The sequence below is a fragment of the Canis aureus genome, chromosome 3, assembly GCF_053574225.1.
Source record: "Canis aureus isolate CA01 chromosome 3, VMU_Caureus_v.1.0, whole genome shotgun sequence".
Lineage (NCBI taxonomy): Eukaryota > Metazoa > Chordata > Mammalia > Carnivora > Canidae > Canis > Canis aureus.
The window spans coordinates 57,386,040-57,412,620 of record NC_135613.1 but is presented as its reverse complement, the minus strand read 5'-3'; the positions used below and the strand labels follow the sequence as shown (position 1 = coordinate 57,412,620).

At 56.7% G+C, this 26,581-nt stretch overlaps 1 protein-coding gene across 11 annotated transcripts in view; it reads right to left on the bottom strand.

Annotated features, from left to right (window-relative positions):
* The window catches only part of MINK1 (misshapen like kinase 1), a 42,209-nt gene that overhangs the window by 11,753 nt on the left and 3,875 nt on the right, over positions 1 to 26,581 (bottom strand). For 10 of the 11 annotated variants that reach the window (XM_077892997.1, XM_077892999.1, XM_077892996.1 and 7 more), the window contains exons 2-4: positions 4,089 to 4,154; positions 1,816 to 1,872; positions 1,607 to 1,732 (exon numbers count right to left, since the gene is read on the bottom strand). In XM_077892997.1, coding sequence (XP_077749123.1) covers positions 1,607 to 1,732; positions 1,816 to 1,872; positions 4,089 to 4,154 — 249 coding nt within the window. Of the gene's footprint in view, positions 1 to 1,606; positions 1,733 to 1,815; positions 1,873 to 4,088; positions 4,155 to 7,126; positions 7,220 to 26,581 lie in introns of all 11 variants that reach the window. The other variant, XM_077893003.1, reaches the window with a different exon arrangement.

Sequence of the window (26,581 nt, the reverse complement as noted above, 5' to 3'; positions counted from 1 at the left end):
GCCACCCCACCCCCCCAGAGGAGGGCACAAATGGTGTGCAGACCAGGGGACACTCCTTGTGGAAGCCAAGGAGCTCCCTGAGCCAGGGAGAGGAGGCCATGCAGCGGCAACAGGGCAGGCAGGGCCGACGGATCCCAAGAAGGCACCCTGGGAACCCTGGAAACTGTAGCCAGAATGATGGGCATGCACGCATTTCCCTCGGGGGGGGGGCATGCTTTTGTCAGGTCCCCCTGGGCACCCTTCACCCTGAAACAAGAACTGCCGCCCTGGAGTGTGGGTTGGCAAACTTTGGCCAGGGAACTAATAAATGTGTTTTTTACATTTTTAAATGGTTGAAAAAAATCAAAATATGGATCATAAAAATTTCAAGTCTCAGAGTCCTAAACAAAGGCTTCTGGGACACAGTGACATTCCTATCTCCGTTCATGTATGCAGGGCGTATATGGCTGCTCTCATGGCTCAGCAGCCAGGGTGAGGAGCTGTGGCAGAGACTATAGGGTCTACAGACCCCCGACACCTACCACCAGGCCCTTCACAGCAAAGAAGTTGGCCAAGGCCTAGCCCAGAGGCAAGAAAGAGACTAAGAACCTGCAACTCTCCAGGCCTGCTGTAGGCAAAGCAGCGCGCCTGGCCAGGGGGCTACAGGAGGGAACCTGTGGAGATCCTAGTGGGACCTGCAGAGGCCGTGGCCACGTCAGCGCCCCGGGGATTGGGAGGCCCGTCCAGGTGTTTCACTGCACAAAAGCCACATCTGATGCAGAAAAAGGCTGGAGGGGATGTGTGTACATTCAACAAGTGATATGGAGACTGCCTGTTGTGCATCTATGCCCAGGGCTCTCCCTCCAACAAGCCCAGGAGAGGGGGTGGAGGGAAGGACAGGTGCCCAGTCGAGCAGCTAGCCTCTGGTCCCCGTGATCGCCCACTCACACACAGCTGGCAGGTAGACCCCAGTGGAGTGTTGCCCCCCTTGCTTTGGGTATAGTGTGTTTGAATGCCTTGGAAGCAGGGTACACAGAAGGCACTCAGTAAGTACCTGTCTGGCAACTGGTAGGAGGGAAGACCTAGAATGAGCCCCAAGCCCACCACCACGGCCACCACACACCCTAAGCTCTCTTCCTGGGGGCTGGGGGCTGGGCCGTGTAGCAGAAGGGGTGAGGCTGGGAACGAGCCCAGGCCTGGGAGGGCAAGGTCTCTCAGGAATGTTCTGGGCCAGGAGAGAATCTGGTGGAGGCCCAAAGGAGCCACAGCGAGTTTGGGTTAGACAGATTATCTGGAAGGGTGTGCACTCCACCAGGAGCCTCCGAGCCCTGCCACACCATGCACAGGGATTTGGGGACATGGCTCCCCCGCGGTTGTGCGTGAAGGCAGGACCAACGGGCTCACTACCTTTCCCAGCACGTGCGAGGGTTATGCTGTCACTCACTGTGTGTCACGCACAGTGTAAGCTCCTGGTCAGGACAGAGGCGTGGGCAAAGCCCAGGCCACCTTGGCCACCCAAACAGAGGCCACAGCATGTGGGCACTCCACGTGAGTCACGAGGCGCTGTGCATCCAGAGGCAGGGGACTTGTGAGGGAGCCTGGACACAGGGAAGTGGGGACCACTCACCCAGAGCTGGTCGTCATTCCCGGGGGGGCTCTTCTTTATGAAGGCCCCATAGTAGGTGGCGATGTTACGGTGGTGAGAATATTTCTTCAACATGTTGATCTCCTGTTTGATCTCTTCCTCCTCATCCTGGGGACATGGGAGGAGTGAGCCCAAGAGCCCCCAGCCCTCCTCAGGGCCCTGCCCCGCCCTCTGCCCTCATTGCTCCCTACCTCCGTGACATCCATGACCTTGATGGCAGCCAGCTGCCCAGTCTTGACGTGCCGACCCTGCAAGACAGAGAGCCAGGTGTGGAGGGTCTGAGTCTACAACCAGGGACGGCTTGATTCTGAGGCAGGACACACCTTCTGGCTCTTCTCTGTCTTAGAAAGTGTCCCTGTGGCGACTGGACACTTCACTTATGGGTCAGGCACAGGGACGGGCACAGGCTTCCAAGAACAACTATAGAGCCTGGAGTCCAAGTGCTAAGCTGAATGAAGATGAAGGGTTTCTGGGATGCCTGGGTGGCTCAGTAGTTGAGCATCTGCCTTCAGCTCAGGGCGTGACCCCAGGATCCTGGGATAGAGTCCTGCATTGGGTTCCCCGCAGGGAGCCTGCTTCTCTCTCTGCCTGTATCTCTGTCTCTCATGAATAAATAAATAAAATACTAAAAAAAAAAAAAAAAAAAAAAAAAAGATGAAGGGTCTCCTCCCCTAAAACAGCTTAGGGACACACGGCAGAGTCACTTCTGTTCTGGACTTCCCACAGTTTGGAAGCTGAGAAGGAAGTAAAGGAGATCCTTCCCCACTGGAGGGAGCTGGGAGCAGCTGGAGGAGGGGCTCTGCCTCTCTGGCACCTTCTATGCCAGACAAACTGCCTCCTGCATTCCGGCCCCGGCCTGCCCCAGTCAGGAAGCCTTTCCCAGAACTGTCCCCCTCCAAGGCTTGCTTTCTTGCTTTCTTTCTTTTTTTTTTTTATTTTTTTTATTTTTTATTTTTTTTTTAATTTTTATTTATTTATGATAGTCACAGAGAGAGAGAGAGGCAGAGACACAGGCAGAGGGAGAAGCAGGCTCCATGCACCAGGAGCCTGACGTGGGATTTGATCCCGGGTCTCCAGGATCGCGCCCTGGGCCAAAGGCAGGCGCTAAACCACTGCGCCACCCAGGGATCCCTCTTTTTTTTTTTTTTAATTTATGATAGTCACACACAGAGAGAGAGAGAGGCAGAGACATAGACAGAGGGAGAAGCAGGCTCCATGCACTGGGAGCCCGACGTGGGATTCGATCCCGGGTCTCCAGGATCGCGCCCTGGGCCAAAGGCAAGCGCTAAACCGCTGCACCACCCAGGGATCCCCCTCCAAGGCTTTCTATTATCATTGGCAGGACAGAATAAAGATAGAGTTGGGATTTTAGGGACCTCTGGGAAACACAGAAGGCTGATTGGCCTGGCAATGCCCCATCCCCGGTGCTAACGGGAAGTAACTTCTAGGGTACGTCCCTGGCATCCCTCGTCCACCCCCTATCCTTCTGACATTCCTCCAGGAACCATCCCAGCCCTGGTCAAGGAAGTCCAGGCTTCCTGGGGGAGAGGGAAGCAGAGAAGGGGAGCAGAGATCCCGGATCATTATCCTCAGCAGTCACTTGAGACCCCAAGCCCAGAGAAACAGGAGAACAGAGCTACTATTTCCATGGCAACGACCAGGCTGGTGATGGGTGAATGGGGGAGGGGATGCCTGTCCCCCAGAGCTTACATGGGGGTCCCAGTGACCCAGGAAGCAGCCCCTGAGATTGCAGAGACTTATGGAAAACCTTAGCATCAAGTTGGGAGACCAAGAGGGCAGGTGTGCCCTGGGGCCCTCCAGCTCTGGGGCAGCATGTACTTGGAACATCTCTCTGCCCCCTCTCTGCCCAGCTGCCTCCCTCTCCACATGTGACCTGTGGTCGGGCTGGGCTGGCCAGGGTACAGAGACAAGCATTGGGGAAGTGCTCCTGTGGGGAGGAGAGGGGTAGCCCCCAGAGCAAGGCCTGCTGGAGGCCAGCAGTGGGAGTTCTAGAAAACCACTTCCCTTCTGCAAGAGGTCCTGGGACTCCACCAACCTGAGGCTGGGTCTCACTGTGGTCTTGGAAGGAGCCAAAGCTGAACCGGGGCCTGAGCTCTGCTCTGAACTCTCAGGTGAGCCCCGACACATGCACATAAACATGCATACACACACACACACACACACACACACACACACACACACACACACCACCGCCCCCTGCGCTCCTCCCCACATCCACCAGGCCCCAGGCCTACACCTGCTGCACTCAGGACTCATTGAGACTCAGCACACAGGCCAGCAAGAACACCCCACTTCTTGGGCCTTCTTCCTGCATTGCTTTTACCCTCCCTCCCCCTCTCCCAGCACCCCTCAAAGTCCCCAGACCTAGGGCCCACTACCCGCCACCCATGTCCTAAGGGACCCCATGGAGGAGCGCCACGCTCCTGCACCATTAGCGCCTCACCTTGTACACCTGTCCGTAAGTTCCATTTCCGACCACTTCCACCAGCTCGAAGATTCCAGCAGGGTCCTGCGGGGAGGGAAGGGGCAGGAGGTAGAAAGAACAAGGTGTCAGGGCTGGAGAACAGGACAATGTGACCAGGGAGCGGAGAGAGGGATTCAGTCAGATGAGTGAGCACAGGTGTATCACAAGGGGGCTGCGGGGAACCAGACGGCCAGCTGTGCTTCTGGAGAAGTCAGAAGAAGGGGAAGAGATGACAGCGGCCAGAGCCTAGCTGGCCTTCCACACTTGCCCCTGATCCCATATGCCGAACCCTGAGCAGCTGCACCCTCATCTGCAAAATGGGGGTGTCCAGTGCATGCCTCTGGAGCTGGGGTCAACTGTAAATGACGCGATAGCCATAATGAGCTCCAGGCGGTGCCTGGCATAGAGAGTGTGTAATAAAAGATAATCATCACTGTGATGGTTTTTTAAAAGCACGGGTGAGGAAAGCTAGCAGGAGGTTAGAAATCCAGAAGCGCCCTCCACCTGGCCCTTTCCTGCTTCTTCCCCAATCCTCCTGAGACCCAGGGCAGGAGAGCAGGGGACAGAGAGAGGGCCTCTGGGGGTGGGGGTGGAGCCCTTGTAAGTGCCTGCTCTCTGGAGCCAGGAGGTGCCAGGAAGAGACTTGAAGGAGCAGACAAAGCCTCCACAGAGGCTCACTGCCTGCTGGACCGAGGGCAGGGCAGCAGGTGCAGCTGCGGGAGGCCACTCACACTCTCTGGGCAGGCCTTCCTTCAGCCACCTGCAGGCTGGACATGTGGGACCCATAGTGAGGACGTCACCAAAAACAATTCTGGGCCAATCATCTGAGAAGTACCTAAACTGAAACTCCTTTCTCCCCGGTTCTGAAAACCAGGATAGGATTTCTGGAAAACAGAAGAACCCTTCTCCACTCCTCGGCCACCACCAGCGAAGGGAAGCTGCCATGAACGTGGTGGATGGTGGGGAGACAGTGGCGAGGCCTCTGAAGACGGTATCTATGCCCACTTCTCAGCAAGGGAAATGAAGGCCGGACCACACCCCGCTCCCTGCACAGCCCCCTGGGCACGTGTTACTGCGAACCCCAACTGGGCACTTGGGTGGGTGTCAGCTCCCAGAGGGACGGGGCCGAGCCTCCTGGTGCTGGGCTCGCTCACTCAGTTCCGGCTGAGGCTGCCCCCAAACCGAAACATGATGACATAACCACCTTACCCGGGGGCTGAGAACACAGCAGGCCCCACGGGAAAGGGAGAAACTGTCACTGCAGGGGGACGGCATGGCCAGGGGCCTGCACAGGCTCTCATCTGCCCCCTGCAGAAGGGCTCATCTGCTTGGGGAGCCTCTGAACTCAGCCTGTTGGGAAGTCCCTCCTTATATCTACTGAGCTTTCCCAGGGGGTCGGAGACAGAACGGGACTCATGGCGGGGATTTCTGCCCAAATGGGGAAGCAGGATGGACTGGAGAGGCCTAACCTCGCACATGGGCGGGCCTAGTTCTGTGACCTCACACCCAATCGGATCAGGCCTCTTCCTCAGAGGCTAGGGGAGAGCCTCGAGGAGTGCCGGGCAAAGCAGGCCTCGGGTCAGACTCCATTTCCGGGGCAGCTCTGTGGTGGCGCCAAGCCGGTTTCCTGACCCACAAACCAGTGCCTCCGGGGAAGGGCCTCCAGGGAAGGGCAATGGGGGGGACAAAGCCGCAAACCCTCAGGCAAACCTGTGATGGCATCGTGGGGCTCAGCCCCTGGCACAGAGCAGCTCCAGAGGGCTCCCCACCCTGGGCCAATGCAGGACCTGCTCCCCACCTATCGCTACCCCTCCTCCCCTCCAAACATCCCCGTTCCTGCTATCTTCCTCTAAATGCTGGGCAGCCCCTCCTCAGTCCTCACCCCTCTTCAGTCCTCACCACTCTTCCTTCTCACTCCTCCTCGTTGTCCTCATCCCTCCTCGGTCCTCATCCCTCCTCATCCTCACCCCCCCTAGATCCTCGCCCCTCCTCTGTCTGTGGCCCAGGTTCACCCTCCTGCCCTTCCTCCTGTGTGCAAGCCGGCAGGGCCCTGTGGCTCTCAGAAGAGACCCAACACCTCAGTGTCTGGTATTCAAAGTTGCCTCATCATTAACCACCCAATAAATACTTTCTGAGTGAGTGTCTACACCCACCCAGGGCCAGCCTAGGCCCTAATCAGGGGAGATCTGTCAGGCAACTTTCTCTTCCTTCATTAACTGTTAAACATTTATTGAGCACCAGCTGGGTGACAACTCCCCAATTAGGCGCAAAGGGAGCTCAGTGACACACGAGAAACACGGAAGGTCCGGGATAGACCTTGAGACTTACAGGCCAAGTACCCCAATGAGGACAGGCAGCTGTCAAGGATTTTGTGCCAGAGCAGGCAAGCACCAGGAGGCTGCCCGGCAGAGCCTAGGGGGTCTTGGGCATCAGCTGTGTCCTGAGTGAACAGCTAACTGCCTGGGGCCTTTTGGGTGCACAGAGCGGGGGCTGCACTGGGTGAGGGGTCCCTTGCACGGCTTCAGGGACAGAACTAAAACCGGGCAGGGCACGTAAGGCCAGCTCCTGGAGAAGACAGTGCAGGATGGAGGGGCGCTCTGGAGGCTGCGTCCGAGGTCAGCTGGCCACAGGAAAGTGAGAGCTTGTGTGTGTGTGTTGCGGGGGGGAGCAATAAGCTGGGTGGGGCTAGGCCAGGGACAACACTGTGGTCTGGTCGCTGACTTTGCAATGTTGGGAGACATCAGGAGGTTAGAAACGAGAGTCTAGAGACAAAGACAGAGAGTGGACAACCAGGCTGAGCTATAGGGACGGATAAACAGAAGAGCCCAGTGCTCAACAATGGATGGCAGGACAGATGGGCACACAGGCCCGAGGAAAGCCCTGCCGGCCCCCAGCTTGGGGCAGCACTGGGAACCGATGTGGGAACCACAGCTGGGGGCCAGGGGGCAGAAGGCCAGCGACTAGGGTGGGCGGGGGGGGTACAGGCGAGGAGGAAGGGGAGCCTACGGGCACAGTACCCTGTGCCGAAGCCTGGCCAGGTGCAACGGGAAACAGATGACATGGCAGCAGGGTCGGACAAAGGGTTTTCAAAACGGGAAGCTCTCTCATGCCTGTGGAAGGGAAGAAGAGACGACAAGGACCGGGGAAGCTTGCCGGATGGATTTCTTGGCCTCAAGTGTACACATGTGCATACGTCCCCCGCGGGGTTTCCAGCCGTGCTGCTGCTGCTACGGTCCCGGTTGGGTTTCTCCCCTACAGGCCTGAGCATTCACAGGGCCTGATTCAGGTGGGATTTGTGCACGGATCTGGCTTCACATGTCCGTAAGCTCAGCCATTCTCTTACCAGGGGTGTGCAGGCGCCTCTGGAGGCAGTCCTGGCTCCCCTGACCCACCCTGCATGCGGGCCCAGCTCCTTGATCATGCTGCAGAAGTGGTCTCCAGCTCTTCCTCTGGGTGCTCAAACTCTGTTGTCAGCAGCTCGGTTCTTGTCCAGCCAGATGCTGGGAGGTGGGGAGGGCCAGGGACAAGGGTACAGATAACTAACAAGAGGAGGGAAAGAGGAAAGGAGGGGTTGAACATGAACACTGTTGGAATAAGTTAAAGACCCAAGTAAACAAAGATTTCCCATGTTCATGGATCAGAAGGCTTAATACTGCTAAAAGCTACAGATTTGCACTTCTATCAAAATCCCAGCATTTTTACAGAAGTTAACAAGTTTATCCTAATGTCATATGGAAATGCAAGGGATCCCACAGAGACAGTCTTGAAAAAGAAGAACAAAGTTGGAGGATTCACACTTTCTGACGTCAAACTTACAACAAAGCTACAGTCATCAAGATAGATACAGCGTAATGACAGACACACAGATCAATGGACCAAAATTGAGAATCTAAAATTTAACTCTTAAACTTGTGGTCAAGTGATTTTCAACAAGACTATCAAGGCACTCAATAGTCTTTTCTTTTCTTCTTTATTTTTTTAAGACTTTATTTATTTGAAAGAGAGAGAGAGAGAAGAGAGAACATGAGCAGGGTGAGAGAGAAACATACTACCTGCCAAGCAGGGAGTCCCATGTGGGGCTCAATCCCAGGACCCTGAGATCATGACCTGAGCCCAAGGCAGACACTTCACTGACTGAGCCACCAACATGCCCTGCAATAGTCTTTTCAACAAATGGTGCTGGGACAACTTGAGCATCCACATGCAAAAGAATGAAGCTGGATTCCTACCTGATACCATAAAAATTTTAACTTAAAATGAATCACAGACCTAAAAATGTAAGCTCTAAAATCATAGAAATATTTTTTCTCCTGCCCCCTAAAGCCATGGAAATCTTAAAACACAGGAGTAAATCTTCACTACCTTGGATCAGGCAGGCAATGGTTTCTTTCTTTCTTTTTTTTTTAAGATTTTACCCATTTATTCATGACAGACACAGATTGAGAGAGAGAGAGAGGCAGAGACACAGGCAGAGGGAGAAGCAGGCTCCATGCAGGGACCTGATGATGTGGATCTTGATCCTGGGTCTCCAGGGTCACGCCCCAGGCTGAAGGCGGCGCTAAACCACTGGGCCACCAGCGCTGCCCCAGGCAATGGTTTCTTAACAAATAACACCAAAAGCATACGCCAAAAAAGAAAAAAAACACATAAGTTGGATTTCCTAAAAATTTAAAACTTTTGTGCTTCGGAGGACACCAGCAGGAAAGTGAAAAGGTCACATAATGAGAAAAAAATATTTTATGTTATATCAGATAAGGGAGTTATATCTGGAAAGGGACTTGTATCCAGAATATAAAAAGGACTCCCTAAGAATAACGATAAAAGGACAAATAAGCCAATTAAAAAATGGGCAAAGGATCTGAATAGACATTTCTCCAAGGATATATAGTGCCCAAGAAGCACACGAAAAGACTGACTTCAGTCACAAGAGACATTCGAACCCAAACCACACAAGATAGCACTTCACAGCTGCTGAGACGGCTATGATCACAAGGACAGACAACAACAGGTACTGGCAGGGACATGGAACCCTCATACGCTGCTGGTGGGAATGTAAAATGGTGCAGCCACTCTGGGAAACAGCGTGGCAGTTCCTCAAAATGTAAACAAAGAGTTATCACACGACCCCACAAGTACACGACCGGAAGGACTGAAAGCACATGTGCACAAAAGAAATCCGTACATGCAGCGTTCACAGCAGCTTTACTCACGACAGCTGGAGTAGCAGTAACCCCAACGTCCACCAACTGATGGACGGATAAATGTGATGTATCCATATGACAGTATTATTTGGCAATGAAAGAATAGGGAGCACTGATACTCACTACAACACGGATGAACCTGGAAAACATGGGAAGTGAAAGAAGCTGATCAAAAGGCCACATGGGGATGCCTGGGTGGCTCTGCGGGTGACTGTGCGCCTTGGGCTCAGGTCGTGATCCTGGAATCGAGTATCGCACTGGGATCCCTGCAGGGAGCCTGCTTCTCCCTCTGCCTGTGTCTCTGCCTCTCTGTGTGTGTCTCATGAATAAACAAAATCTTTCAAATAAATAAATAAATTTTAAAAATTTAAAATCCAGAAAAATGTAAAAAAGAAAAATAAGCCTAAGAGAACTTCCCACAGCACTTAATAAATTACTCTGATTAGTGACAGTCTCCGTGCTAGGCAAGCGACCCTAGGAACATGGAAGGGAACCCTCAGAGTGCTTTCGGTCTATTAACACATTTGAAAGAGTCCTGAGCCAAACACAGAAAATTATAAAATATAACACTTGAGTGATTAAGAGTTAGGGAACTTGGATTCCATCTCCTGGCTCTGTGGTTAACAGGCTGTGTGTTTGGGAACGAGTCACTTAATTTCTCCGGGTTCCCTTTCAACAAGGTAAGAAAACCTCCCCAGCACTCACCCCATGCCTGCAAATGCTGCAGGCCACGCCCTAGGCAGCTGCCACCTAAGGGCCGTGTGCTCCCACCCCACGTTATGCCAGGGGCCGTGAAGCTCAGGACACGGCAGTGAATCACAGTGTAGGAATGCAGCCGCCCCTCTGCTTGTGCTCCGGGGGTGTGCAGTCAGTGGCTGCTGCAGCTAGGCTCTCTAGCTCCTCTCTAGGGAGGAGTTGCCCGCAGGCTTCTGACCAGGTGGGGCACGCGTGCCCCCAACACCGTGGTGGTTAAGGGTCAACTGTACTTTTGTGGTGCAGGGAAAGGGACAGTCCGTACTGCTGTGTCACTCCCGAGAGCCTCTGTACCTAAGCACTTCTCACGCCCCCATTCCCCATACATTCCAACCTCAGAGTTTTCAGTGCACAGGGAAGCAGCGGAGGGCGTCATACAAGCGCTAGAATCTGTGACTGATGCACAGGATGGGAGATAGGCACCCGACGCCTTGGGGAGGTCGCTGCCTCAGGGAGGTCACTGTGGCACAGCCAGGGTATGGGGTGCTGTGCCCCGCCCCCGCCACTTCATGGGAGCTGCACGCAGGCACTGCTGCCACCTGCACACTCGGGACACCACTCCCCAGGGACCACGGCCCCTTGACCTGTTTCCTTCCAGCACCAGGCCCACGTGAGTGCATGGGAGAGACTTGGATGCTGGTGACCTAACGCGTGACCGGCAGGCCAGATGCAGCAAGAGAAGCTTCATGCCAGAGGCCCAGGGATAAAGGGCTGGAGGCAGAAGAGGCAGCAGCCCGGCCAGGAGGCACCCAAGGGCACAGAACTGAGGGAGCAGTCCCATCACACTCTCTTCCTCTGTCTTAAAACCTGGCTTTTCTTTTTTTTTTTTTCCTTGAAAGAGAGAGCACCTACAGCAGGGGTGTAGGGGGCAGAGGGAGAGAGAGAGATTCTCCAGCAGAGTACCCACTGAGTGTGGAGCAGGACCCAAGGCTCCATCCAGGACCTTGACATCATGACCTGAGCCGAAATCAAGAGTCCAATGCTCAAATGACAGAGCCACCCAGGTGTCCCTTACATCCCCCTTTAAAGAGGTCACCGGAGTCAGTGACCCCAGCAAGGCCCCACATGCCCTGGAAGCACTGCCTTTGGCTCCAGGACCCTCCCACCTCCACCCCCCCGCCGCCCAGCACTGGGCACAGGCCGGGGGCCCGACAAACATCAGTAAGCTACAGTGGAGCCCGGTGCCTGGATCCTTCTCAGGGTACCCACTCATCCCTTTGTACCCACTCAGTTGGCCAGGACAGACCTGGGTGCACACTGGCCTTGGCTCCTTGTCCCCTGCGCTGTGGGCTCTCCAGGCGCACCCCAGGCTCGCCCAAGCTCCTAAATCGGGACCGAATGGAACTCTGATAACCAGCAAGGCCACCAGTCGGGGCCTGGGGGCCCAGCGCCAGCTGGCACTTTCCTTCCTGTCCCCCAGAACCTAGAGCCGTTTCATGCAGCGGTGGGACAAACGTTAGGTTCTGTACATATGAAGGCTGGGACCACCTCCCAAAAGAAACACACTGGCGGGGTTCACCATCCGGCCCAGAGACTGCGGTGTGGTAGGGGGCAGGGGCAGTCACGGAAGACTGGGTTCAAGGAACAGAGGGCCAGGGTGGGGGTAAGTGACAGGGGCAGGGACCTACAAACAGACAGGAGGGCTCCAGAGTCCCAGAGTGGTCTAGGGGAAGAGGGGCAGGTGACCGAACAGGCAAAGGGCTGCCAGCACCCTAGGGTGGGAGTGACAATTCTTGTAAGAGGCCCAGACCTGGCACGGTTGATGCTGGTGTCCGGGCCTGTCCTCCAGTGGCCTTCAGATCGCCGTGCCCACAGGTGGACGCCACTTCCTCGGCATCCACTCTGCCTGCAGATAAAACCCGCGAGCCGTAGGGGGTCCATGAAGGGCTTTAAGGACACACAGTTGCTAACAATATTAGCCACAGCTGTTTTAAGTGCCTGTCAAACAATGCCTCTCTAAACCTGGCTCTGCCTTCTAGGAGCTTCTAAGTTAGACACCAACACGGAGAGGAGAGAACGAACATGTGGACGAGTCACCTGTGCTGCAACGTGAGGCATCAGTGAGGCATCAGGCCGCGGCGGGACAAGAAGGCAGGACGGGACAACACACCCCCTCCTCTTCTGCTGACCTGTGGGTCTTTTTTAAGATTTTACTTTTTAAAAGTAAGCTCTATGCCCAACATGAGGCTTCAACTCACAACCTCAGATCAAGAGCCACATGCTCCTCCAACTGAGCCAAAGCAGGAAGGGTCCATCCACTCAGAATTCCCAAGCAACTCTAGGAGGCTTTCCAGCGGCAGAAATAAAGAGAACAGTAAGGCCTGGCGAAGGGCCGCAAGTCCCTGGGAAAGAGATGGGGGAGGGCTGGTCTGTCCTGCGCGGCAGGCCCAGCCCTGATTATTCACTGGGATGTGTCCTGGCAGGTCCCTCGGCCATAACCTGGGCTCAGATGTGCCCTCCAGCCCTGGACAGGAGGTGGGGCCTTGGGGGTGAGGGGGCCACGTCCCCACTGCCAGGAGACAGGTTCACCAGGGAACCTGTGGGAGACACACAGACAGGGAAGGGGCTCTAGGCGCAGAGGGAGGACCTCTGGTCCACAGAGGGACCCAATGAGAGCTGCACACCTCTCGGGCCAGGAAGAGCAGGCTGCCAGGGCCCAGGGAGCCTCTGTTCACCTGGGGCTGAGACTGGGCCAGGTCCTGCGGCCTCCCAGAGAAAGACAAGAGGCCTGTTAGCCCGAGCTCATCCTGTGACTCCACAGGCCCACCCAGAGAGGAAGAGGGGCAAAGGCCCTGTGGCACCAGGACCCAGGCTGGGGAGGAGCCCTCACTCCCAGGAACTGGGCAATGGTCACAGAGCCACCCCCACAGCCCTGGCACCTAAGTGCTAAAACAGAGGCACGTGCAGCTTCAGATCTGCCCTCAGCCCCAGTGCCAACCCCAGGACTACAGGGAGACCAGAGCAGTGGAAAGGGCTGTGGGGCGGGGCTGCCCACAGGGACACAGGGCACCTTGGTGCCAGCAGAGCCATGGAGAGGGCAGTCCTCCGACAGAGGCATGCCACCCCATCCTCCACTGAGCTGGGAGCAGGAGCAGGCCAACGCCATGTGCATGTGCAAGCACAAGAGAAGCATGGGGGTGGGGTGGGGGTGGGGTATCTGTGGGAAAGAGTGAGTGTGCGTGAGGAAGATGGGAGTGCATGTGGGCTGGTGGGTGGCAGGAGTCTCCACACATCACCTCCTCCTCCCAGCCCAGCAGAGACTAGATGCCCTCCCAGGGAAGCCAGTCTGGGGGGAGGCATCTCTAGTTCCTATCCCAGGAAGCGGGCTCAAAGCCAAAGCCCATAACAGAGAGACAGGGGACAGGCTCCCAGTGGGGAAGGAAGCCCACCCAGGAGAGGAGTCAGCAAAACCTGAGGGAGAAGGAAGGAAAAGAGGTGAGGCCCTCACCACCCCCTTGGCTGCCCCACCCAGTAGTAAACAAAACCTGCACAAACTCCCTCCTCATATTCACCACCCTCCAAGACCAACCCTCCATCCCTAGTCTCTGTTCCCCAGGGAGGCTGAGCCCTCAGTTCTCTGAACCGGACAACCCGGATGGTTTCTGTGGTGGGGGCGGGAGCTTCGAGTCCCTCCTCCTGGGTCTCTGCTACAGAAGCATGCTCACGTGACCTGGACCTGCACGCATACCGAGGCAGACACAGGTCCTGACACGACGCATGCACAAGCACAGACACCACTACTGGGGAGGCAGCGAGGGAAGCAAGGAGGTGGAAGCAGCTCCCTGCCGCCTGCATGCCCAGCTCCCATGGACACAGGGTAGCCTTGGTGGCCTCGAGGGAGCAGAGGGGAGGCCCCCAGGAGCTGAAGGGCAGTGCAGGGGAAGTCAGGGAGGGCGGGAGGGGCCAGAATGCCAGCAGTGATGCCGGTTCTAAAATGGCCACAGGCAAGGCAGGGGACAGATGGTCCCTTTCTGCCGTGGCACTGGAGAAGAGGGGAAAGGGAAAAGAAAAAATAAATATCATCACAGTCAGAAATTTAAAAATAGACCCCAAACCCTAAACGATGAACAGCTTGCTTCTGAGGTTCCACCTGCCTCCAGAGCATTCTGGGGAGAGGGAGGGGTGAGGCCTGGAGGGCACCCCCTGCCCAGAGCCGCCTCCCCAGCCTTCCCTCTGGGCCCCGGCTACCGGGGCACCTTGACCTTGGCCCTGCCACAGAAGCGCTTTTGTCCGTGACCAGCAGAACCCCTTCTGTCACCTCATACCCGGGGGCAGCGCAGCCACCACCCCAACCTCTGGCACCCCACAGTCACCATGTCAGGTACACCTCAGACCTGCAGGGGGCCAGGCACGACTATCACCCCATTTCACAGACGAGAAAACCAAGGGTCCAAGGACTTTCATATTTGCTGCAGTGCAGCTGGTGGCAAATCCAAGGGGGCATCTTGCGGCCAGGTTGCACTACCCCGGTCCCCAGGGATCTGTCAGCCCCCCAGATGACACACGCCGTGGGCGGGCCAAAGAGGCTCTTCCTCAGGCTCAGATCTGACCGCCTAAGGCCAATCTCCCAGGCATGGCTCATCTGGAGCCTCGCCAACCCCACTTCAACTCCACCTTGGGGTCACTGTTTCCTGCTGGTGTGGGGGCAAGGCAGAGGGGCAGGCACCCTGCACACCTCAGGACTTCTCTGGGTTCTTCTATACCGCCGCGCCCTTGCTCACTGCTCACTCCCTTAAGCACAGCACTTCGCCCTGCCCTGCAGCTGCGTGCCCTGCCCATCCTCCAGGATGCTTCCCACTGACCACCTGCTTCCACGGGGCCCTGTGGTGCCACCAATTATATTCTTGTGATTACGTTTCTGTCTGTCTCCTGTGCTAGGCCCTTCTTAGGAGTCAGGGCCACATTCAAAACCTGCCTGTTACGCGATCCTGGAGACCCGGGATCGAATCCCACGTCGGGCTCCCAGTGCATGGAGCCTGCTTCTCCCTCTGCCTGTGTCTCTGCCTCTCTCTCTGTGACTATCATAAATAAGTAAAAAAAAAAAAAAAAAAAAAAAAAAAACCTGCCTGTTAAATGAATATAGAAATAAAAGAAAGCTGGTGTTCCCTAGAAAGGCCTTCCTTCCTCCTTAGAGCAATGGTTTCTAACACTAGTGTTGGGTTTATCTCCATTCTTCCAAAACTAATCCATGAATATTCACTTAAAAGCAATGCACTAGGACAGCTGCTAAAAGCAAATCTCTTTTTGTCATGGGGATCAGCACCCTATAATTTATATGAATAAAGACGTGTCACTAGAAAGTAGACTTTCTTAAAACAACAAACTCCTATATAGCTGGCAAAACCCAAACAAGAACATGATTCTTTTTTTTTAAGTAGGCTCTGTCCCCAACATGGGGCTTGAACGCGTCATCTTGACATTAAGAGCTGCACGCTCGCTCTAGCGACTGACCCAGCCAGGCACCCCTAAACAAGAACATCAGTAAGGATCCAAAGACTGTGTATGGCCACTAGGCAAGGAGAGTTCAAGGGGAAGCATCCTGGAGGAGAAAGAGGCAGGCAGAGGCTGGGTTGGGTGAGAGGGGCCAAGGTCCTCCCCACCCAGAAGACAGCTCCTGGATCCAGGGAGGGTCAGAGGTGCAGGAGGGTGGGGGGTGGGAGGCCGCAGCCCCAGGGAGTAGCACAGCAGGCAAAGGAGTAAGCACAGCAGGCAGTGTGTAAACCAGAGGCCTGGCCCAGGTTCTGATGCCACCATGAAACAGGGCGTCCAGGAACTCACTTCCAAGAGCCTCTCCTTGTCTACCTAGTTCTAACACACAAGAATTTTTGGATGTGAGGACATTCTGAAATCCACCAAGCGCTACACATTTGCACAGAACCGTTCTGAAGAGACTGCGCCCAGAGAACCAGGGGAAACTGGGTCAAAAGTAACACTGTCGGTGGCCCCAGGATATAGGGTGAAGAGCAGCAGCGCAGAAGAGAACCCTGATAAAAAGCAGAACTGAGCCTAGGACAGTTAAGGGTGGGGGGGGAGGCAGATCCATGACCCTGGAGGGAGGGCTGACCAGGTGGGCCAACAGGAGGAGGGTCATCTCTATGGAGGGGGGAGGGGAAGGAAGAAGAAGAGGAGGGGGAGGGGAGATGGGGAAGAAGGGGGAGGAAGAAGAAAGGGGAGGAAAAGGGGGAGGGGAAGAAGAGGGAAAGGAGAATGGGGGAGAGGAGGAGGAGGGGGAGGAGGCGATGGCAGAGGGCTGGCAGGGGCGGGAGGGGACCACACGCCCATTCCCCATTCCCAGTGGGAGCCAAGTGGTGGAGGGGGGCTGACAGAGAAGGACCTCAGCAACCTGGCCGGGGTAATAAGGCTTCTCACTGTAGCACAAACAAATCATTATCCTTCACTGCCAACCTCCTCCTGAGGGAATCAGGTGTCTGCATGCCTCTGAGGGAAGGGACAAGGAAACCTGCGGCCTATCTGGGGGGGAGGGGGGTGCTGGCTGGCTGAGCAGCAGGGCCACTCTTGAATCTCAGGGTCGTGAGTTCGGGCCCCAGGTGCGCAGAGATGACTTTAAAACATAATAAATAAATAAGTAAGTAAGTAAGTAAATAAAAATGGTTGTAGACAGGAGGCCAACCAGGTGTGGTGAAGGCCCTGGGGATAGAACCACCAGGACTCAGGAGGAAGGGCAGGAAGGGTGGGAAGAGCAGGAAGGGAGGGAAGGGCAGAGGATGGGATGCTGAGTCAGGCAGCACAGCAGGTGCAGGGTGAGGTAGGCAGGGAGGGGAGGAGGGTGGCCTGAATCAGCCCAGGAGGACCAGGGCTATCCTACCAAGGGTGGAGACCAGCCTCTCCCCGGCCCCACCAAGGGCCAGCTCACAGTGGATTACATGGAGAAGGCAGCAGGACTTCCTGACCAGCAGGATGGAGCCCACATGTCCCTACCTCTCCCACCTGCTCAGCACCTTCCCTGGCCAACTTCCCACCAGGCCAGGCATTCCTGGGCCTAGACAACCCAGACAACCAGAGACCAAAGCCCCACGGTGAATGGACCAGAGTGCTGCCCTCCTTGGTGGGACGTGCCTGCACAGTACCCCTGCAGGCACCGAGCCGAAGCCCCGGTGGCCTGGAGCAGGGAGACCCTCTGTCTCCAGGCCCTGGGAACCTAGCAGCCCCAGCCCCCAGCCTGCAATCTACAGACGAGCCTTTCAATAAGCACTTTGCTCCCTTCTGTACTGGGGGCCTGGGTCTCAGACCCTAACAGAGCCAAGCATCCCCCTCAGGGCACCCGGGTGACACCTAGGCTCCCCCCACATGCCCAGTGCTTCTTCTAGGTGGCCAGGAGCTTCTGTGCAGAGGGCAGAGGGCAGGCCTTTGGCTCAGGGGAAGGACAGACAGGAGTTTCAAGTTCAGATCGTGGATCCTGAAGCTGTTCTGTCTTCCAGGGGAGCGGGAGGACTCTCGGGGCTTGGTGGAGGGCTCCAGGGCAGGGAAAAGGCAGCCAGCTGTGCTCCCACCTGGGGGGCCCGGTGACTCAGCCACCCACAGCTAAGGACAACAGGCATGTCCACAGACCCCAGGAGATATCCTTGCTGAGCCTTTCTTTCATAAGAGTGACCAGGTGGCTCCAACCTCCAGCGAACAGTCACCCACACGTCAGCCACACTTCTGTTTCACCATCATAGCGGCCCCATGAGGGGGTCTGGCCACCCTCATGTGACAGATGACAAAAATGAGGCAAAGGAGTAAAGACGGCCTTGACAACAGTCACCCCGTCAGTGATGAAGCAGGGTGTGAATTCAACTCTGTCTCCAGGGCCCGGGCTCTAGTCCAGACCCTTCCCGTGCCCCAGGTCAGTCCTCACTGGTGTGGCCGCTCTGCCCTGGGTGCCAGCAGGCTCGAGGACTAGTCCCTAGAGTGTGTGGGCCCTGAGGTCTGCTTCGGACAGGCCTGGAGACCTGCTGAACCCTCCTCTAGCATCTGCTGCGTCCTTCCCAGATATGCAGGCCAAGCCCACACCCCAACCTCACCCCCAGGGGTCTCTGCAGTAGGTGCTGGTATCCCCCAGACGAGCTGGGCTGTCATCCTGGGCTATCCCACCCTGGCCTCTCTCTCAGCTCCCTCTTACCCAGCTTCACACACACAACAGCGTGGGGTGAGCATGCCTTGCGTGTTTACAGTGCCGAGAACAAAGAGCACACCACCTAGGCAGCACTCCCAGACTTCCAGGAAGAAAGAGGGAAGTAGGGAGGGGGAGCCCAGATCTGGAGGGCCCCGGGGAACACCTGGTCCAGCAGGCCTGGGAGCCCAATTGCATCAGATTACCTGGGTGAACACACCCAGGCTCTGTGGGGTGCAGGGGCTGCCCCAGGGGCAGGGCCTGGGCACTTGAAGGATAAAAACATTTCCCAGGTGACTCCGACCACCTGATTAGACCCCCTGCTCTCATCCTCTCGTTCTGTGAGCAAGGAAACCATATCCCAAAGAGATGACACTCACCCTGGAAACGAGAAACAGACCTGAAACCAGAACCAGGGCTCCTGGCTCCTGAGGCCGCTTTCACTCTGGGTGTCATGCTGCCCATGGCCTTGCAGGGCAGCTCTCTGGAGACGTCAGCTCGGCCCCATCTGAGAAGGTCGTGAGGCCAGGGCAGGGGCTGGGATGGCAGCAGGAATGTCATTGCCCCCTTGTGAGACACACGTGACCTGCTCAGAACATACCCTCGACCCTAGGCTGCCCAAACACCCAGGAGCCTGTAGGTCCTCCTGCGGCCATGCCGCACAGCAGGGTGCTGGGCATGCGAGTCCTGGCAGTCGGGTTGGACAGGCTCCACAGCGGACCTCCACCGGCACCTTGGAGATGTACCCAGCCCTCATAAGCTCACTCCACACAGGCATCACAGCCGTGTCCCCCTTTCCCTAGGGAGCATTGGCGCTGACCACACCCAGGCAGTAGGTGAGGCCCCCAGGGACAGCGCGAGGGCCCCCGCCCCCCCCCCACCCCACCCCCGAGGACAGCAGGGCTCCTAGGGCTGAGTGAGCACCAGCCAAGGAGAACCACAGTTCCTGATTCACACCTGGCTCAATGTGAGGAAAAAGCAGAGATGGCCCTGAGCAGGGCTGAGGGGAGAAGAGCCTGGAAGCCCCAGCGAATATGTGCAGCCCCCTCCAGGCTGTGCACACGAGGCAGAGGAAAAGTCCTCGGGTTTGGGAGCCAGCACACAGACTGGTGACCCAGAGACAAAGCCTCAAGAGCGTACTCTAAGTCCCAGTGCCCACGCCACGAGCTGTGGCCCTGAGGCCTAGACTCTGACCTGTAAGGCAGGCCCCCTGCAGCGCCAGCTCTCCTGCCCTCCCCTCTTTCCCCTTGAAGGTCAATGAAGAAACTGCAAATGGGGTGGACAGAGGAGAGCCAAGAGGCGGGACAGGCCACTGCACCAGCCACCTCTAGTCTAAGAAACCCAACACGACTGTGGGTCATGCTGGGGATCTGCCCGGGGCTTGGGCCCCAGGGAGGGACGCAGCCTGACCAGCTCCAAACCACACAGGCCTGGAGGTAAGAGGGGCATGAGAGGGGCCTGCAGGGCTATGCAATTGCCCCAAAACACCTTCAGCAGGGAGCCACCCCTCCCCCAAGTATGTCACCCCCAGGAGAGCTGCAGCGCCCTGCATGACCCAACCCTAAACATCTCCCTCCTGCACAGGATGTTATCCAGGTCTGAGTTTCCAGCACCCAGAAGGGTTCCCATCAAAACACAAGCGTGCACTAATGGAGCACAGCTTCCAGCCAGAGATGTGCCCCGCACCCTTGGGGAAAGGTGGGACCAGGAGGGACAGAGCTCTGGACCGGTCCACGGCACTCATCACAGGTGGTTTCCTTCCCTTTCTGGACAAACTCCCATCGACGTGGGTGCCCCTCACATGCAAGTGCAGACAGGCTGCTGCACTTGGTTACCCTCGCCCCTCAAGTGACCTTTCCAACCCCCTCCAGCGGACCCCTGGACCCCCAGGATGAGACGTCAGAGCGGAGACAAGCATGGTGTTGCAAGCAGGCACAAGAGAACCAGAGACAGGAGGGGGCTGGAGGTCCTGACCATGGAAGAGAAGCCCCAACTTCTTCTGCTGCAGGGTCTGCTTGTGGTTCCCGCAGCCATAGCCCCTTCATTTAACCCTCCTTGGGCTGCAGGCTCTGGGGCAGGGGCAGCTTGGGGGCTGGCTGAAGACATGCCAACATCTGGGAACTCCCAGGAACCTCTGCAACGATGTCACCTCAGCCCACTCCACAGGTGTTAAGCACCTGCTGTGTCAGGCCCTCCCCTCAACTCCATGGGGAGTGGGCTAGGGCTGGGAGGGAGGACGGGCGTGCAGCCTCATCCACGGAGCTGCAGCTGGAATGACAAACAGGCTGTGGGCTGGGTCATGCACCGGCATGAGGGTTTTCAGTGCCTCCACATCGCACTCTTAACGTGGCTAAGACCCTCAGATTTTAGGTATCTATAACTGCAGTAAAAAACGCTGTTTCCAAGGGAGGAAGGAGACTGTCTTCCTTTCTTCCTGCCGAAGAATAGGCCTCTTTTCTGCATCATTCAGCTCTTGCTTCTAAACTAAATCTTCCAGATTCTTTTTAACATTATTTGATAGAAAGAGAGAGAGAGCATGTGCACACAAACAGGGCACAGAGGAAGGGCAGAGGCAGAGAGGGAACCCCAAGCAGACTCCAAGCTCACTGTGGAGTCCGACCTGGGGCTCCATCTCATGACCCCGAGATCACAACCTGAACTGAATGAAACCAAGAGTCGATGCCCGACCACCCGAGCCACCCAGGGGCTCCAGCCTCCTAGATACTTGTGTGCAGCTTTCCCTCCTGTCACAGTGCCCAGTCGGCAGCCCATCACCACAACATCTTTTAGTCCCAGGCTGGCCCCCTGAGCTTCTGTGTTCCTGGCATGTGCCCACCACCGCAACCCACCTGCAGTCCCCAGAGAATCAGGCTAATGTCTCACACCCGCTTCCCAAACATGTTCCATGTTTGTGAACAAAGTCTGTCCCCTACCCAGGCAGATTGGGACAGCGGGCTCCTCGAGGGCAGCAGCCTCCGTCATACAGGCTGTGTCAGTCCATAAGACAGGCCTCAGTCCTGAAGGCCCTAGACAATGTGACCATGGGAACATGGACAGTGCTCCATCCCCACACAAGCCCACAAGGCCTGCCCACCACGGGCACACATGTGCAACGAAAGCAAGGGGCGGACGGCACTGCTCACAGCCCATGGTGTAGGATGGAGGGCCCGCGGTGCCGTCTCCTCACAGGCGCCCGCGCACGCCTTGCCCCTGGGAGTAGGCCGGCCATACAGGCGCCAACACGCTCAGGCTCTGCACTGAGTCACACCTGAGTCTGACTCAGGCGCTGCCACTTGCTGGCTGTCCAACCCTCCATGAGGGCCTAGGGCTCCCCAAGTGCTGGGGGCCTTGGTGTCTCCACCCTGAACATGAAGAGACCGCTCACTCTGCAGGGCTGGCAGGAGGGCTGGCGGGAGGACATGAGGACAGAACCTATCACATGGTTGTGACCTCAGGACCCCTTGTGCGGTGAAGCCACATGAAATCAAAAATAACCCGGGTCAGAGCAATCTTTGCTCTGGACCGAAAGGAGACAAAGGGGTCACCGGGAGTCTCACAGCAGAGGAACTGATAAACAGCAGAGCCACATGCTGCCTGTCCCCCAGCTGGGTGCTGTTGCCCCTGTTCCACCCTGTTCCAAGGTGCTTTCCAGAGGGAAGAGGGGCCTTGTTCAGGTAGACTCTGAGCCCTGGCAAGCCGAGACCAGGAGCCCGCCCAGCTCTGTGCTCCTCAGCCAGGTTCAGGGGCATGGCAAGTGGACAGCAGCACCATCTCTGGGCCCCACCCACCTGTCCCCACTGTGGCCCTGACCCCCGCCCCTCGCCACCCCTAGAGCGCACCCTAGGCAGGATGCCTGCCTCTCCATGCAATCTGAGTCATGCTGCCCGCTCGCCACACCTGTCTCCCAGGGGACACCCTGACAGTGAAAAGCCTAGGAGCAGCAGAGCGCACTCACCTCATCTCCCAGATCCTGGGTGCGCCCTCCACTCCTGCCTGTTTTCCCAAAGACTCTTACCCGAGCCACTCCAAGCTAAGGACCAAGTACTACACGCTTCAGCCACCTTCTCAAAAATGTGCCTTGAAAGAAAGAGTGGGTGGGTGGTAAAGAGGGAACATGAAAATTTCCTTCCCTCCAGCCTGGCTTGGAGTCAGCCCATTGCACCTTCCGAGGTGTGCCGGCAACGCATGAAAGCTGTTGGGAAAGACAGGAGCTGCGCAGAGTCACTTCCGGCCCACATTCCTCTGCGCACCCAGAGAGCAGTAACAGGGGACTTCATGGGTAATCCTGCCCCAGCCTTCCCCCGGCCTCCCCAAGTTGACACTGAGTTCGCAACAGGCACCGCTGGCATCCCAGGTGGAAAAACAATTCTTCGACCAGCTGCCAACACTTGGAGCGGGTAACAACCCTGGTCCCCACATACTGAAAGCCATCAGTGCTTCCCAGACACAGGACACCTAGGGCTTCCTCCCCAGCATCTCCAGACACCCCGGGAGTGCCCCTGGAGTGCCGTGTCGCCGGGCTGAGGACCACCGGGTAGGAACGTGTGCTGGGCTGCACCGCTCAGGGGCCCAGGACATGTGAGGAGTGCTTTGCTGCTTGTGGATCAAACAGAGGGAAAGGACAAGTTACGGGAATAGTGGAGCAGAGTCTCCAAAAGTGAGTGATTACTGAACCCCAACTCTGAGCTCAGCTTTCTCATGGGCACCATGAGGGGTCAGCAGGATGTGAGGATCACGGTCCCTGGACAGGAGAACACGGTGGGGAAAATGAGGCCATAAAGCGACATACGGTACAGAGTTATAAGTGTTCAAGGACTGAATTACGGGGTCTGTGAGGAGGAGGAGGTGACCGGCAAGGGCGGGTGTGGTCAGGAGAGGCTTCAGGGGCAGATCACAAGTGGAGGTGGCTTGGAGAAGGAGCCCTTCCTGCCTCAGCCCTGCTGGTCCTCCATCTGTCCCTGCAAGGCCCGCTGGTCAGGGAAACTTCTCCAAACCTGGCTTCCAGGAGCAGTCAGCAAGGCAAGCCCTTCCAATCTTCTCCTCAAACGGTTCCTGGAGAAAAAGGGTGCGAAGATCCCCTCTCTCCCCAAGAACACCAGCTCGGCCCAGGCCTGCGTTGAGGAGGCCTTCTCAGCCCACAGGCCAGGAGGTACAGCTGCTCCCCTGCCGTCCAGACTCCAGGATACTGGGTGCTCTGGGTGCTCCAGGGTGCTGGGTGCTCTGGGTGCTGGGGCTTTGGATGAGGGGGCTCTGGGTGCTTTGGGTGCTGGGGCTCTGGGTGCTCCAGAGTGCTGGGTGCTCCAGGTTGCTGGAGGCTCTGGATAATGGGGCTCTGGGTACTCTAGGGTGCTGGGGCTCTGGGTGCTCTGGGTGCTGGGACTTTGGGTGCTGGGGCTCTGGGTGCTAGGTGATCTGAATGCTGGGGCTCTGGGTGTTCCCAGGTGTTGGGTGTTCCAGGGTGCTGGCGGCTCTGGGGTAGGCCTGCAGACTCTCCTGCTGGGGGAACGCCCTTTCCAGCTGAGTCTGAGGTTTAACCACCTCCACTGTCCAAGGCCTCTGGCTTCCTCCCTGCCCCCCCACCCCAGCCACCCCCTACTTCCTCAGAGAGTCCCCTCCTTGTCCCTCCTCATTCATCCCTCTGGGGCCACTATTGGTTCCTCCCACAGGCTGTGCCACCAACAGCTCTATAGCCTTCTACCAGCTTCTGTGCTGCCACCCTCCCGAACCAAAGCTTTTCCTGGAGTCTGGCTCCTCCAAGAAGCCCAAGACTGTGGCTTCCCCAGCCCTGCTTCATTTCAAACATGCAAAATCAGGAGCAGTCCCCCTGCACACCCCACTCATCCCTTACTGGCACACAACATAAATTGAGACTCTCATTTATTTATACACGGCATCTACCTAAACGTTGGTTAGAATCCCACTTTGCACAGACCGTGCGAACAGGCACAAGGCCCAGGGATGGGCCCACTTGTGCTTATTTCTGGGAGACTTATCTACCTTCCAACCCCAGGCACCACTCAGGCACACAGCACCCCCACCACCACCCACACACAGGTGCCTACATGAGCAGATGGGAATGTGCATTTGCTGGACCATAGCGATCACTGCGCTGTGTACACGGACATCCAAACGTCGTGTCATACACCTTCCATACACACGCCTTTCTTACAAATCTAAAATAACACATCAAGTGATGAACTTCTCCCTCATATACCTGCTCTCGACGAGAAGCACAGTCACCCACCCTCTGCAGGGCGACACGTAGTTCATGCAGACCCAGTACCAAGACCCTCCCCCCAACAAGCAAAAATGAGGGTCCTTGGAGTCACACGCCCTTCCCACATACACATGCCCTACCCTCCAACACAAACTTTTTTTTTCCTCCCACAGGAAGGTTCAGAAGACATCATTCTGGACCGTTAAGCCTGGGGCTTCCACCCAATCCCCAGGCCTTGGTTGTTGACCTAATGTTCCACCTAAGAATGGCCCCATTCTAGGGTCTCCCAGTTGCAGCCATCACCAGAGTCTCCCTGCTGGTTTGCCTCTCCTGCTCTTTCTGTGCCAATGACAGCTTGGGTTTCCGGCCTGTAAGCTGTTTCTCTCTATCGATCAAGCAAATATTTTTGTCTTATAAAAAGTAAGAAGGATCCTTTTTACACACTCTCATGGCACACTGAGGGCTGCCGTGGTCTGTACCTGGCCTGCGGTTACGTGTGTACCTATAGGATTATTTTGCCAGCGTCCCTCTGCAGTCCGGGCTACAGGAACACCAAGTCTATCTTGTTCATCAATGTGCCCCTCGGTGCCTAGTTCCAGAACTTTCCTCAAACAAACAGGAAGCCTAGCCACAATTAACAAGTACTTCCTCAGGCCATCTGGCCACTCGAATGGAATCTCAAGGGCTCCTGGGTCATTGTAGTTCCATCCCCTTCTTCTCCCCTCCTTGTACCATCCCCTCCCCTGAGAAAGAACAAAAAGCCTCAAGCACCTTCTCAACTAGCCTCTAGAGGAGCTTCCTGTGGATGGAAGAACCCCAGACTCCAGTCAAGGCCTGGCTGGTGAGGAGACTGGCAGGAAGAACAGGAGCAGGGAGAAGGAACGTGGGTGTGGCCCCAGCCCACATCTGCTAGCAAGTAAAGGCTATATCTCCCTCTCTTCTGTGGGCACTCAGGAAACATTCTGAAAGTTGACTTATTAACCTGATTACTTTTTGTTCTATTTCCAACCCAGGAAAGACAGAGGATGCTCGGGGAGGAGAAAGGACTGGGCATCAGATTTCGAGATGACTGAAGACAGGGCAATAGAAAACCAGTATTATTCATGGGAATCAGACTGAATGAAACCTTCCCAACCCTGAGGAGCCCAGGGGATTGAGGAGAGCGGCAACAGTTAGGGAAGGGGGAGCCGGAGCAGTGGAAGCATGTCTTCGGTGAATGCCCCCAGGTCCTGGTGCCAGCCTAGTGCAGGACTGAGCCCAACGTGACACCCAGAGCCTGCCCACAGCCCACAGCCCCCAGGGCCTGGTTCCACGAACCAGAGCCCCCAGGGCCTGGTTCCAGCCTAGTGCAAGACCAAGTCCGACATGATACCCCGGGCCTACCCACGGCCCACAGCCCCCAAGGGCCTGGTATGCACACAGCCGCCTGCCCGTGCCTGGCGCTGATGCAGGAAGGGATGTCTCTGAAAACCTCGTCTGGCACTGATGCAGGAAGGGATGTCTCTGAAAACCTCGTCCAGTAGGACTTGTCTAGAGCCAGCAAGGTCTATGGGGCTGACTCCTGGACGGCTTCTGGAGACGCTGCCTGGCCCCAGGACTATCTCTAGGTTGAGAGGCTACCTCCACAGTCCTCATGTCTAGACCGAGGCCCGAGTTCGAGCTTGTAAAGAGCAGCCACGCACTTCCTGCCATCCTGTCCCCACACCAGTAGGAGGGGACGCTACGTGTCCAAGCCGTGTCAGCTGCCCTGTCGGAGGCACCAGGAGGCACCAGAGCCAAAACCAAGAGGAACGGAGGCCAGGCCTGAAATGGGGAAATCTGCGGGGCACAGTGGTAACAGCTCTGCGGGCAAGTGTGACAGGTGGGCCAGCTGGCTCCCTTGCTGACCCTTCTTCCTGTCATCTTAACTGTCAAAACTTCATCTTCCCACAGACCTTCCCCTCCACGAATCACCAAGGGCCATGGCAATCTGTCCTGCCCGGCGGTGGCCAGGACGGCATCATCGCTCCCCTCGTTTGGCAGGGAATGGCTGAACACCTGGCTCTGGGGAAGTTCTCTAGCACCTTCCTTCCATCATTGTGCTGGAGCAGGCCTGCACTTCACTGCCCCCAGTGCCCCAAACAGCCCCAGCTTCCCTCTGCAGCTGTCTAGGGGAAAGTCACTTCCAGGCACCGCTCCTCCTGCAGCA